Source organism: Leptodactylus fuscus, chromosome 1 (genome assembly GCF_031893055.1).
Source record: "Leptodactylus fuscus isolate aLepFus1 chromosome 1, aLepFus1.hap2, whole genome shotgun sequence".
Classification (NCBI taxonomy): domain Eukaryota; kingdom Metazoa; phylum Chordata; class Amphibia; order Anura; family Leptodactylidae; genus Leptodactylus; species Leptodactylus fuscus.
In genome coordinates, this window is record NC_134265.1 from 291,579,919 (window position 1) to 291,595,269 (window position 15,351).

Below are 15,351 nucleotides of genomic sequence, written 5' to 3' on the forward strand. Positions count from 1 at the left end.
CCACAGTCACCAGATCTCAATCCAATAGAGCATCTTTGGGATGTGGTGGAACGGGAGATTCGCATCATGGATGTGCAGCCGACAAATCTGCGGCAACTGTGTGATGCCATCATGTCAATATGGACCAAAATCTCTGAGGAATGCTTCCAGCACCTTGTTGAATCTATGCCATGAAGAACTGAGGCAGTTCTGAAGGCAAAAGGGGTCCAACCCGTTAGGAAGCGTTCACACTACCGTCGGTGTCCGACATGTAGTGTCCGCTCCTAGTGTCCGCTCAAAATCTGTCACGGACACTAGGAGCGGACACTAGCTGTGTCCGTGACACCTGTCATTCACTTGAATGGGCATCGGGTGCGTTCTTTTGCACTCCGTGCCCGTCCTTCCCTGTCCGCAAGAGAAGATGTCCGACTTCTCAAGCGGACAGAGGTGCAGGGTTCCTCTGTCCGCTTGAGAAGTCGGACATCTTCTCTTGCGGACAGGGAAGGACGGGCACGGAGTGCAAAAGAACGCACCCGATGCCCATTCAAGTGAATGACAGGTGTCACGGACACAGCTAGTGTCCGCTCCTAGTGTCCGTGACAGATTTTGAGCGGACACTAGGAGCGGACACTACATGTCGGACACCGACGGTAGTGTGAACGCCCCCTTACTAGCATGGTGTACCTAATAAAGTGGCCGGTGAGTGTATAGTCTTCTCTGTGCAGGACTGTTTATATGTAGTCATCACTGTGTATATACAGTCCTCACCGTGCAGGGCTGCATAGTCACCGCTGTATACTGAGCACAAGACCTCGCACGCGCACTCACATCTCACCACTCAAGCTGCTTCTCCCCTCCCACACATGTGACCGAGCACATGGTCGTGACGTCATGAAAGGTCCTTTCGCTCACTCTTACATCTAGCGTGTATTCTGGAGAAGTTCTGTATACAAGAGTCGTGTTATAAGTGGTTGTGACGTCATCATGGTAGGTGAATTATATTCCTGTATCAGGTGCTCTTATAGCAAATGACACGTTTACTTTTGAGCTCTCTGTACACTAGTAAAGTCTAGAGCTATACAGTGTGCATGTGTGCGAGGGCAGGACATGTGCAGTACGTGTGTGCAGTCATACTGTATTATACAGGACAGTTCTCTGGGGGTGAAATACTGATATAGGAGGGATATATTGTACATGTGGTCATAGTGTAGGGTACTGTACAATATATTCCTCTAATATCAGTATTTCACCCCTGAGAAATGTCCTGTATACTACACTATGACCACAGGTACAGTAAATGTCCCGTATACTACACTATGACCACATGTACAGTAAATGTCCTGTATACTACACTATGACCACATGTACAGTAAATGTCCCGTATACTACACTATGACCACATGTACAGTAAATGTCCTGTATACTGCACTATGACCACATGTACAGTAAATGTCCTGTATACTACACTATGACCACATGTACAGTAAATGTCCCGTATACTACACTATGACCACATGTACAGTAAATGTCCCGTATACTACACTATGACCACATGTACAGTAAATGTCCCGTATACTACACTATGACCACATGTACAGTAAATGTCCTGTATACTACACTATGACCACAGGTACAGTAAATGTCCCGTATACTGCACTATGACCACATGTACAGTAAATGTCCTGTATACTGCACTATGACCACATGTACAGTAAATGTCCTGTATACTGCACTATGACCACATGTACAGTAAATGTCCCGTATACTACACTATGACCACATGTACAGTAAATGTCCTGTATACTACACTATGACCAGAGGTACAGTAAATGTCCCGTATACTACACTATGACCACATGTACAGTAAATGTCCTGTATACTACACTATGACCACATGTACAGTAAATGTCCTGTATACTACACTATGACCACATGTACAGTAAATGTCCTGTATACTACATATGACCACATGTACAGTAAATGTCCCGTATACTACACTATGACCACATGTACAGTAAATGTCCTGTATACTGCACTATGACCACATGTACAGTAAATGTCCTGTATACTGCACTATGACCACATGTACAGTAAATGTCCTGTATACTGCACTATGACCACATGTACAGTAAATGTCCCGTATACTACACTATGACCACATGTACAGTAAATGTCCTGTATACTACACTATGACCACAGGTACAGTAAATGTCCCGTATACTACACTATGACCACATGTACAGTAAATGTCCTGTATACTACACTATGACCACATGTACAGTAAATGTCCCGTATACTACACTATGACCACATGTACAGTAAATGTCCTGTATACTACACTATGACCACAGGTACAGTAAATGTCCTGTATACTACACTATGACCACAGGTACAGTAAATGTGCTGTATACTACACTATGACCACATGTACATTTCTCAGGGTGAGTTACTGATATTGAAGGGATTTACTGTACTTGTGGTCATAGTGTAGTATACAGGACATTTACTGTACATGTGGTCATAGTGTAGTATACAGGACATTTACTGTACACGTGGTCATAGTGTAGTATACAGGACATTTACTGTACCTGTAGTCATAGTGTAGTATACAGTACATTTACTGTACATGTGGTCATAATGTAATATACAGGACATTTACTGTACATGTGGTCATAGTGTAGTATACAGGACATTTACTGTACCTGTGGTCATAGTGTAGTATACAGGACATTTACTGTACATGTGGTCATAGTGTAGTATACTGGACATTTACTGTACATGTGGTCATAGTGTAGTATACAGGACATTTACTGTACATGTGGTCATAGTGTAGTATACAGTACATTTACTGTACATGTGGTCATAATGTAATATACAGGACATTTACTGTACATGTGGTCATAGTGTAATATACAGGACATTTACTGTACATGTGGTCATAGTGCAGTATACAGGACATTTACTGTACATGTGGTCATAGTGTAGTATACAGGACATTTACTGTACATGTGGTCATAGTGTAGTATACTGGACATTTACTGTACATGTGGTCATAGTGTAGTATACGGGACATTTACTGTACATATGGTCATAGTGTAGTATACGGGACATTTACTGTACCTGTAGTCATAGTGTAATATACAGGACATTTACTGTACCTGTGGTCATAGTGTAGTATACAGGACATTTACTGTACCTGTGGTCATAGTGTAGTATACAGGACATTTACTGTACATGTGGTCATAGTGTAGTATACAGGACATTTACTGTACATGTGGTCATAGTGTAGTATACAGGACATTTACTGTACATGTGGTCATAGTGTAGTATACAGGACATTTACTCTACATGTGGTCATAGTGTAGTATACAGGACATTTACTGTACATGTGGTCATAGTGTAGTATACAGGACATTTACTGTACCTGTGGTCATAGTGCAGTATACAGGACATTTACTGTACATGTGGTCATAGTGTAGTATACAGGACATTTACTGTACATGTGGTCATAGTGTAGTATACAGGACATTTACTGTACCTGTGGTCATAGTGCAGTATACAGGACATTTACTATACCTGTGGTCATAGTTTAGTATACAGTACATTTACTGTACCTGTGGTCATAGTGTAGTATACAGTACATTTACTGTACATGAGGTCATAGTGCAGTATACAGTACATTTACTGTACATGTGGTCATATTGTATTCTACAGTACATTTACTGTACATGTGGTCATAGTGCAGTATACAGTACATTTCTTGGGATGAGTTATGCTGGGTTCACACCAGCGTTCGGGTCTCTGCTTTCAGTGCCTGCAGAAGACGGAAACCTGTCATGCCGAGTCCAGCCGTGAGCGCCGGTGAGCGTTTTGTGCTCTCCATGGCGAAATTGTTTTTTTTTTTTAAACCGGACACAAAGTCCTGCATGTCCGACTCTGTGTCCGGTTAAAAAAATGGTTTCGCCGCGGAGAGCATAAAACGCTCACCGACGGCCGGACACTTTTCAAACCCATTCAAATGAATGGGTTTGAAACATGGCTGCAAGTTTCTGTCTCCTGCCCAGTTTCGGGCAGGAAACGGAAACCTGAAAACGGAGACCCCGGGCGCAGATGTGAACGAGCCCTTACTGATATTGGAGGAATATACTGTACATGTCGTCATAGTGTAAGATACAGGACATTTTTCAGGGTGAGTTACTGATATTGGAGGGATGTAATGTACATGTGGTCATAGTGTATTATACAACACATTTTTCAGGGTGCGTTACTAATATTGGACGGATATATTGTACGTGTGGTCATAGTGTATTATACAGGACATTTCTCAGGTTGTGAGTTGCTGATATTGGAGGGATATACTGTGCGTGTGGTCATAGGGTATTATACAGGACATTTCTCAGAGGATGAATTACTGATATTGGAGGGATATACTGTACCTGTGGTCATAGTGTATTATACAGGACATTTCTCAGGTTGGGAGTTGCTGATATTAGAGGGATATATTGTACATGTGATCATAGTGTATTATACAGGACATTTCTCAGAGGCAGGATTACTATAAAACTATCATATTTGCTTTGAAGGAGTTATGCGGGCAATTGTTTTTTGTACAGTATATTCACTGCCCAATATCAGTAATTCCACAAGCATACACAACTTTTGTACAAGCAGGAAAAAAATTACAAAAGAAGAAAAAATTCAAATCACCCCCTTCTCTAAAATCTATTTAATAGTACATAAATAAAGTAAAACGTATATACTGCACATACCATTAACAGCATAGCGAGAACAAAAATAAAACCGGCGATTTGATTTTCATCTGTTTTGCCTCTCAAAAATATTTGAATTAAAAGCGATCAAAGCAATAGACGTTCCTTACAGAGGCCCTTTCATGGTTTGGGTACAGGCAGTTCTATATACTGCTGGAAAGCCGACAGTGCGCTGAATTCAGTGCACTGTCGGCTTTTCCGATCTGTGTCCTGGGTAAAGAGCTATCGTTCCCACTACCGTAGCTCTTTACAGTCAGAAGGGCGTTCCTGACAGTCTGTCAGGTACGTCCTTCTTCAAAGCAGCGCCTATCGAGCTGTACAGTGTGATCGGGGAGGAACAGGAACGCCCTTCTGACTGTGAAGAGCTACGGTACCACTAGCTCTTTACCCGGGACACAGATCGGGAATGCCGACAGTGCACTGAATTCAGCACACTGTCGGATTTCCAGCAGTATATAGAACTGCCTGTGCCCCAAACCGTGAAAGGTCCTCTTTAAATGGTATAACTAAAGAGTACATTTGGTCCCGCAAAATATAAAGCGAAAGCTGGAACAAATGGTGAGGCTTGCTTTTTTTTTCTCTAATTCTACTTCATTCTGAAAGTATACTGGGTGGAAAATGGGTAGGAAACGTTCGGCACTCCAGCTGTTGTCAAACTACAACTCCCAGCCTGCACACTTGTTCTGCTGCTCTTGGAACTCCCAGGGAAGTGAATGGAGCATCTTGAGAGTTGTAGTTTCATAGTGGCAGGAGTGCCGAAGGTTGCTGACCCTTGGTGTGGAATATAAGATAATCCTTTAATAGTCCCACCATGGGGAAATTCAGTGTGTTACAGCAGTATAGATAATACAGTAATATATTACAAGAAAGAACACATACAAGCTCAGAATAGCAGATATAATAGATACTAGGATTCATAGCAACTAAGAAGAAAAAGAAAGACTTCAGGATCATTTAGTTCTCTGTGGAGTGATCTTCGCTTAACCTGATGTACATAAAGCCTGACCGTGGTTGGAGGGAAGGATCTCCGATAGCGCTCCTTCTCACACTTGGGGTGAAGCAGTCGGTCACTGACAGGACTTCCCAGTGCTGTCACAGTCTCATACATGGGATGGGAGTTCTCCAGCATGGACCTCACCATGGACAGTATCCTTCTGTCACCCACCACCTGTACTGGGTCCAATGGGGCCTTTACAAGAACAATTTGATTTTCAAAAACCAAACTCATACTGCTATGTGGGGAAAAAAAAGTTATGGCTCTTGGAATTAAAAAGCACATATATGAATAATAGCTGTTTTGGGAAGGGGTTGCATTATTATGACCACCTCCTATTTTCGACATGTGCAGCGTGTTGCTGATGAAGGAAGTGTCATGTGCTGGCTTGGAAGGTTTATAAATTTGGACCTAAAGTGGCAATATTTCTGAAACAATGCAGTTTGTGAACTGTTTGTATACTGCTGTGGTGATAGTGTATTGTGAGTGGACAGATGACACCTTTGTGAACAGCCATGTCGGCTGCAAAGGTGTGCAAGAGCCGACCTACACTCTACACTGGAGCAGCTGACGAGGCAGTGAACCAAGGACCTACCAGATGTGTGTCTAATAGTTCAGTGAATCCTATTGAGTATGGGGCTCCAAAGTAGATGGATGGTCACTGCACCTATACTAACAAAGATGCTTTGGGAAAAAAGAGGCTTCAGTTTGGTTGGCAGTATTGGAATGGTACTACTGATGATTGACATGTTGTAAGCGTTGAACAGATGGACATTGAAGTGCCAGGCAAGAAACATCAGAGAACAGTACCATGCAACCAGTGTTAGGGAGCGTTCACACTACCGTTGGTGTCCAACAGCTAGTGCCCGATGCTAATGTCCGCGCAAAATCTTGCGCGGACATTAGCATCGGACATTAGCTGTGTCTGTTACATTTTGCATTGATTTAAATGGACATTGGGTGCGTTCTTTTACAGTCCGTGTCTGTCCTTAACTGTCCGTTCACAAAGATGTCCGATTTTTCAAGCGGACAGCAAAAACCTACACATATATGTAATTACTAGAGATGAGCGAGTACTGTTCGGATCAGCCGATCCGAACAGCACGCTCCATAGAAATGAATGGATGCACCTGGTACTTCCCCTTTGACGGCGGCCGGCCGCTTAACCCCCCGCGTGCCGGCTACGTCCATTCATTTCTATGCGAGCGTGCTGTTCGGATCGGCTGATCTGAACAGTACTCGCTCATCTCTAGTAATTACATTTGTGTTGTCATTTGTTCTTTTTTGGTGGGTTAGACCTCCTTCAGTTTTTATTAACAGGGTTAGCTCCAGCTTCCTATTAAAGGTACACTTATCTCTGGCTTTACAAACCCAGATAACAGAAGCCCTACTCAAGAAACCTATCTAACCCTTATGAGGGCTGAAAGCAGAAAGTGAGATACAGAGACACTGAGAGAAGACAGTATAGAAGTCTAGGATCAGGGACTGAGTCGTTCTGACCTATTTAACAGGCCTGTAAACTAGGGAACCAGTTGTAAACACCGAGGAGAAATTTTTAGTGGTATCTGAAAAACGGAGCAAGATAGGTATTGGGTAAAATTCTGCTAGCTTAAAGGAGCTCTCTCATTGGGAAACATCATTTTTAGCTAAGCACATCCTTGCATAGCCTTTAGAAAGGCTATTTCACACATACCTGTTGCATGTAAATTGCCTCAGTAGATTTGGAATAAGTGCGTTTTTATTGATATGCTAATTAGCTTCTCAGTGCACCCGGTAGTGTCTCTGTGCACCCTCTCTGCTATTTTTTATGTGTATGTACAGCAGAGGCTGCTGTGCTGATGACTCCTCTCTGCTGTACATACACATAGAGCAGACTGTGATCACAGACACTTCCGGGTGCACGGAGAAGGCTAATTAGCATATGAATAAAAACAGACTTATTCAAAATCTACTGAGGCAATTTAAGATAGAAGTCTGCATATGATCCTTGAGATGGGAATATGCCTTTAAATCGACTTACAAAATGAATGGCACGTGAACAGAAAATTGACAAAACGTGGATTGTTTTTCCACAATATAAAAATAGACACAGACATGTGGATAAGGCCTGTAAGATGTCATTGCCATAATCTGGAATACTGGATGTACAGTATATGATTTAATGGTCTATAGCGAATGACATTTGTGGCCCTTGGCAAAGGTGAAACCACCCCGACCACTCAGCTGAATGTAAATAGTACTGCTACAATTGACCGGAACATCATGCCTGTTTTTGACCATTTGAGTAGTCTAAGAATCCTTGTGGTGCTGAAAACATATATTTAATATTCGTTGCATCTTGAGACAGTCATTTATATAAGACATGCATTAACTGTTGTGCAAGCTAATCACTAATTCTATGGTTTCTATAGAATTACCGCCTGGTGGTTTCCTTCAAGAGGCTTCAGTTGTCACAAGTAATTTCAATCTGTGTAGTCAATTCAGCATTCCTTAAAGGAGGAATAAAGCAATTGTAGGACACAGTCACATTCTTATCATCCTCTAGGCGCTCTTCTGCTTCCTGCACTTCTCTTTTCATTATAATACCACCTAAACTGTATTTGATGTTTTACTTTCAAAATTTCAGTTTCTCATGTATTATTTTAGTAACTTTGTGATATGTTATTAAAGAAATATGTTTTCTTCTCCACTTTTCAAGCAGTTACTTGCTCCATATTAGACATGAGGGGGAATAGAAAGATGCTCAAATAATTGCTACTGTTACACTTTGCTATTCCTTGTTTGTTTGTTTTTTTAACACTGCTAGGTTGTAGATAAGAGGTTGCTAGCACAAAAAAAAAATCAGGCAATAACTCAATTAACTAGTCCGCAATAGAATCCTACTCAAATCCTCCCTGCTCCATACAGTTGTATTTGGGAAGCTGTATATGGATATAATATAAACAAGCAGCCAGACTGAACAGAAGAAACAGGAGGCAACTTAATAAATGTTAAAGAAAAGCGATCTCCTTAAAGCCATAACTTTTTCATTTTAATGTTGACCTAGCTTCAGTACGCCGCCCCCACCCCGCAGTGAGGCAGAGCAAACACAAAGCAACCTCTTAGATGCTACCGTAGATATTGATGGTGGCGAACTCTGTTTTCACCACTTGCAGCCATTGGAGCAGTATGTCAGCTATATTTGTTACAGATGTCATCTTCCCACAATGACACCAGCACTGCTCCTGAGCTGGCACCATCTACAAGATGCACTATTATGTTGTGAATAGGTTCCTGCCATTGGCGTAATAGTACATCTGGGCTGAAACAAGTTAAAGGGGCTCTATCAGCAAAATCATGCTGATAGAGCCCCACATATGCGTGAATAGCCTTTAAAAAGGCTATTCAGGCACCGTAAATGTTAAATTAAACTACCCCCCAGTTTTAAAATAATAACCTAAAAAAGAATGTGCTCTACTTACGGATCGTGCACGCTGGGCGGGCATTCAGGGTGTGTCTTCTTCTTCATCCACGCCTCTTCTTCCTCCGATGTCATCCGGTCCCGTCCTCCTCCGGCGCTCGCGAATGGACTTTGATAAAAAAAAAAAAAAAATGACCTGGGCGCATGCGCAGTAGCATGCGGCTTCTACTACGGTTACTGCGCATGCACCCAGGTCATTTTTTTTTTTAATCAAAGTCCATTCGCGAGTGCCGGAGGAGGACGGGACCGGAGGACATCGGATTTTGAAGATGGTGCAACTCCCGAACCAGGACACATCCCTTAGCATCAAATAATAGGGGCATTGGGTTTCTTATATATTTTTATTTAGACAAATGCTTTTCACTAGCAAAGGTATTTGGCTTTATACAATAGATAAATTCTTTTATAAACTCTCTCTCACTGATTCATTGATTATTTGTACAGTTATAACATTGAGCTCGGCGCTTAACAATGATGGCTCCAATTCTGGCATCTGTTGTACAATGTAAGATCCATTTGCAGTTTGTTCACAACACGTTGGCCTTGTGATAAATTCCTGAGCTGTTAATGAGTTTATTCCTGTTTGACCATAAATCACACTGACAATGTGACTTTATTTATGTGTCTGGTCACAAATGGGAATTGAACAGAAAGCCATTCTGTGTATTTTAAGGAAACCATAGACTGGTAAATAACCAACACAGGTAAGGAGGAGATCGTATTGCCGCCTTCAGCTTTTTTCACGTTCTAGTCATAGACACACTTAATGAAATCCTGAAGAAAATGATGGGTTATGTAGATAACCTGTTTTCCCTAAGTCCCAACAGCGGCACAATATGGGGTATTTTCTGCCCCTGTTTGCTGGTAGGACAGGCGGAATTTTTAATTAGCCAGATTTAACACCTGGCTGGACCCTATAAGAGGGCACCACACCCCTCCCCCTGCGTGTTAATATTAAGTAACCTATAATAGGCTCTATACAATATAATATGTTTACAGTAAAGATATTGGTATTTCCCACATACATACAATCTTTACAAGTGCATACAAGCAACTTATACACATTTAGTCTGTTTTCCTCTACCAAATTATAGGGAGGGAGACTTGTGCCGCTGTTGGGACTTAGGGAAAACAGGTTATCTACATAACCCATCATTCCCCTGCGTCCCACCAGCGGCACAATATGGGGAGATAGCAAGCATAGTCCCCTTATTAGGGTGGGCGCTCTACAGAACTCAACACTGTACGGCCGAAAGCCGAAGCTTCCGCAGACTGGCTAGCCAGTCTATAATGTTTTACAAATGTGGAGTCTGAGCTCCACGCCGCCGCCGCACAGATCTGGTCAAGCGGCAAGGCGCACTTTTCTGCCCACGAGGTAGAGACTGCCCTCGTGGAGTGCGCTGTCAAGAAGGCCGGAGGAGATAAGTCCTGTATCTCAAATGAAATTTTAATGGCCTCCTTCACCCACCTAGAAATGGTGGGTTTCGAGGCCGCCAGGCCCTTTAACTTCCCGAAAAAGTTTACAAAGAGGTTCTCCGATCTTCTAAAAGAGCGCGTGTGCTCTAGATAAATTCTTAAACCCCTTGATAAATCGAGTGAATGAAGTTTTACCTCCTCCGGAGTGGAGGGTGATGGATAGAATACTGGAAGTGTGACCAGCTGGCACCTGTTGGTCACAGAGGGAACCTTGGGGGTGAATCCCGGTAGATATCTTAACTGGACTCTGTCCTCGTAGAAGCTGATATACGGTTCTTCACAGGAGAACGCCTGTAATTCTCCTACCCTCTTGGCTGATGTTATTGCCAAGAGGAATGCTACCTTGTAGGAGAGGAACTTCAGCTCTGCAGACTCCAGAGGTTCAAAGGGCTTACCACATAGCGCCGATAGGACCGTGCTGAGATCCCACTTGTGGACGGGAGCAGATACTGCTGGTCTCAACCTCCCCTCCCCTTTAAGGAAGGAACTTACTAGGGGGTCTTGAGATAACCGCCTCCCCAGACAGGCGGACAGGGCGGCCATATGCACCTTCAAGGTGGCAACCGAGAGGCCCCTGTCAAGGCCGTCCTGAAGAAAGTCCAGGATCACACCTACCGGAGGATCCACGGAGTCCACTTCGTGCTCCTGGCACCAAGTTTTAAAGATGTTACCAATCCTTTGGTAACTTCTATTTGTAGCTTCTGAGCGGGCACAGGAAATCGTCTTTAGGACGGCCTTTGAAAGTCCTCTATTCCTTAATAGGGACTGGTTAACTTCCAGGCTGTCAAGTTGAATCTCCTCAGATCCTGGCAGAGCAGCTCTCCTTGAGTTACCAGGTCTGGGAGGGGGGGAAGCCTCCAATAGATGCCTTGACTCATCCTCATGAGCTGGGCAAACCAAGTCCTTTTTGGCCAGAACGGGATTATGGCGATGCCCGAGACTTGGCCCTGTCTTATCTTCATCAATACCCTGGGTATGATGGGAACCGGAGGGAAGATGTAAAACAGCCTGAACCTCCATGGGATGGACAGGGCATCCACTGCCAAGGGGTTGTCCTCCTGATACAGGGAACAGAAGGTCTGCACCTTGGCGTTGAGTCGGGTTGCCATAAGATCGACCTCTGGGAGACCCCATCTTTGGACGATCTGCTGGAATATTCCTGGATGAAGCGACCATTCTCCGGATACGGAAATACCCCGACTCAACTGATCCGCTACTATGTTCAGGGAGCCTCTGATGTGAACAGCGGATAGATGGGACAGGTTCTTTTCTGCCCATGAGAAGATTAGGTTCGTGGTTCTTTGAAGGGCCCGGGATCTGGTACCGCCTTGTTTGTTTATATAGATGACCGTTGTCATATTGTCCGACCGGACTTTGACCGCCTTCCCTTTGAGGAGGGGGGCGAAGTGACACAAGGCAAGGTACACTGCCTGAAGTTCCTTCAGGTTGGATGACCCCTGTTCCGGATGTGCCCAAACGCCGTGTATAGTTTTGTCGTCCAAGTGGGCTCCCAATCCCTGATGGGATGCATCCGTTGTCAGCAGGACCCACTCTGGAGGGACCGTAGACCTTCCGTCTTTCAGGTGTATCCACCATCTGAGGGAAAGACGGGTAGCGGGAGAAAGGCAGATCTTCTTTTGCAGTCCCCGTGGCGACCTGTTCCAGGCGCTCAGCACTTCCCTCTGAAGGGGACACAAATGCCATAAGGCCCAAGGAACCGCCCTGGCTGAAGAAGACATCAGGCCTAGAACTCTCATGGCGGTCCGGATGGTTATTCGCCGAGTTCTGAACAGAAATCGGGCAGCTGCCTCTATCTTGAGTTTCCTTGGGCCGGAAAGGTAGATCTGCATCTTCTGGGAATCCAGAATAAATCCGAGAAACTTCCTCCGGGTGGACGGCGCTGTCTCGGATTTCTCCCAGTTGATCACCCACCCTAGTTTCTGGAGGAAGGATACAGCGATCTGAAGATGTTGGCGGAGTAGAGAAGTAGACTGAGCTTTTATGAGCCAGTCGTCTAAATACGGAACCACGAAGAGCCCTTCTAATCTTAGAGTGGCGGCGATGGGGGCGACCGTCTTGGTAAAGACGTACGGGGCTGACGATATGCCAAAGGGGAGGGCGGTAAACTGAAAATGCTCTCTGCGACCGGCTATTTGAACAGCTATTCTTAGATATTTCCTGTGTGGGCAAAAAATAGGGACATGCAGGTAGGCGTCCCTGAGATCTAGGGTCACCATTACTTCGTCCTGCTGGAGGAAGGATGTTACAGACTCTACTGTTTCCATACGGAATGGTTTTTCCTTTAGAAACCGATTGAGATATCTTAAATCTACTATCATCCTCCAGTCCCCAGATGGTTTGGGGACGAGGAACACTGGAGAGTAGATACCGAGCCCTTCCTCCAGAGGGGGGACCCTCTCCAGGGCCCCTTTTGTCCTGTATTCCAAGACGGCTGCCTCTAAGATGGACTGCTGGACAGCAGGCAGGATACGAGTGCTGGTGAAATGATCGCGGGGAGGCTGCTTGAATTCCAAGGCGTAGCCCTGGGCCACCACCCGCAAAACCCAAGGATCTTTGATGATCTGATCCCACACACAGGCAAAGTGGGCCAGACGCCCACCTACTGCAAGATTGGCCGCAGAGAGCTGCGCACCCTCAAAAGGTAGGTTTACCTTTTGAATCATCCCTGGCGCGTCCCCTGCCCATACCTCTAGGTCGTATTCTGGACCTCCTTTGAGGTTGTGCCCTAGATTGAGCTCCCCGCCCCCTACCTGGGGGAGGCCTTCTGCTTCTGGAGGCCTGCGGCAAGGTTCTGCCTTTGTCTTCGGCCAGACCCTCCATTAGATCATCGAGGCTGCGCCCGAACACCTTACCCGGCTGGAAGGGTAGACCGCACAGGGAGTATTTGGATGGTAAGTCCGCCCTCCAGGGACGGAGCCACAGTGGCCTTCTCGCGGCTGTGGTCTGAGCCATGGTCTTTGCTGACAGACGTAACTGTTGTCTGGATGACTCTCCCAGGTAATCTGCTGCTAGCTGAATAGAGGACATAGACGATAAGATCTCGTCTCTATCGACGCCGGTATCTATGTCCCGCTCCAGTTGCGTCAGCCGGGCATGTAGGAAGTCCGCCACTTTGGTGGAGGCAATGGCCACAGAGGTCTGAGCTGAAGCAAATGAATATGCTTTTTTAAGTGTGGAGTCAATTCTCCTATCCAAGAGGTCCTGTAAGTTAGAGCCGTCTTCAAGAGGCACAATGGTACGCTTGGACATCCTGGCTACCGCCAGGTCTACTTTTGGGGGTGGCCCCCAGCAAGCCAGCTGGACAGGATCCACCAGATACAAATTCTTAAATACCCTGGAGGCCACATGAGTCTTCTCAGGAAATTTCCACTCCTGCTCCATAATGGCCATTAATGCCGCATCTACCTGAAAGGCCCTCTGCCCTTCAGCGGTAGAAGCGGAGGCTTCCCCCATGTCATCCAGGCCCCTTGACCGGATGGCCTTCAGCAAATTGGTTGTTTTGTCCCATGGGAATATGGGTTTGCTGGCCACGCTCGACTGCACCATGGATGGGCAGGAGTCATCCTCCATCTGCAGTCTTTCCAGGGAGGGGGGAGAAGCAGAGCGCCCTTCTGTCCGTTGCTTCTTGGAGAGCTGGGTGATGGACATGCGGATGTCCTTTAGTGACTCCTCCTACAAAAAAGGGAGGAGGAGCTTACCAGAAGTGGGGAAACCATCTTTCCTCTTGTTCTCTGCACCGTACTCACCATATACTCCTTCATCCATATTACCATGTCCCTGGGGGAGGGCTCATCAGCAGGAGGCCCTCTGCAGGACCGACAACGTGACCAATCGTATCCTGGAACATAGAGGTTAATTAGCAACCTCCTACTGCAGAGAGCCCCTACCCCAGACTACACTTACCATCAGGTAAGGGAATATCGCAATCCCGGCAGGAAAAATGCTTTCTCTTAGCCGAGGATTTCCTCCTCTCCTGGTCCCCAGGAGGAGTGGTGGAAGAGGACATGGTAGCGGAAAATAGCGACCGCTATGTTCACCTAAATAGATTTACTGTATGAGAGGAGTAACACACATGAAACACAATAATGGTTTCTTACCGGGCGTTGGAGGAACGGCTTAGACCAAGATGTCCAAATACAAAGCTCAGCTGCAACCTGCAAACTGCACAAGCCCCACTAGTGGGAAACTAGGAAGGCAAGGACTGAGTGTCCTGCCTTCCTTTTTAAGCTGGCCGCCGAAAAAGGGGGTGGGTCCGCCCGAAACCCCGCCCCCTTCCCGCTTCCCACCCCCCTAAGACCCTGAACAAAGAATTGTTTACCTAGAGGGGGGGGGGAATGAGGCAGGGGACTGCCTTACCCTGCCCCTAAACCTAGCTCCTTCTCCGGAGCTACTGTTTGAAAAATTCCGGTCGCCGCAAGCTTTCCTCCCCGTCCAGGAACGAGGGAGCCGGCCGAAGGTTCCGGCCCCTACCCGCTCGCAGAAGCCGAAGCTTCTGCATGAAGCGCCGACTCTGCAGGTAAGTGTCAGCGGACGGGGAGAAGGGGAAGGGAAAGACCCTGCTGACCCCCTGCCTTCTCTTTCCAGGTCAGGAGCCCCAGCGAGGGACAGGACTCAGGATCAGGTAAGTGATCCAAGGAGCCCTATAGGAGGAC

At 45.7% G+C, this 15,351-nt stretch overlaps 1 protein-coding gene across 1 annotated transcript in view; it reads left to right on the plus strand.

Annotated features, from left to right (window-relative positions):
- The first annotated feature begins 867 nt into the window (after positions 1-867).
- The window catches only part of TMA16 (translation machinery associated 16 homolog), a 56,272-nt gene continuing 41,788 nt past the window's right edge, over positions 868-15,351 (plus strand). Inside the window, exon 1 of the mRNA XM_075265766.1 lies at positions 868-966. Coding sequence (XP_075121867.1) covers positions 964-966 — 3 coding nt within the window. The 5' untranslated portion in view covers positions 868-963. The remainder of the gene's footprint in view (positions 967-15,351) is intronic.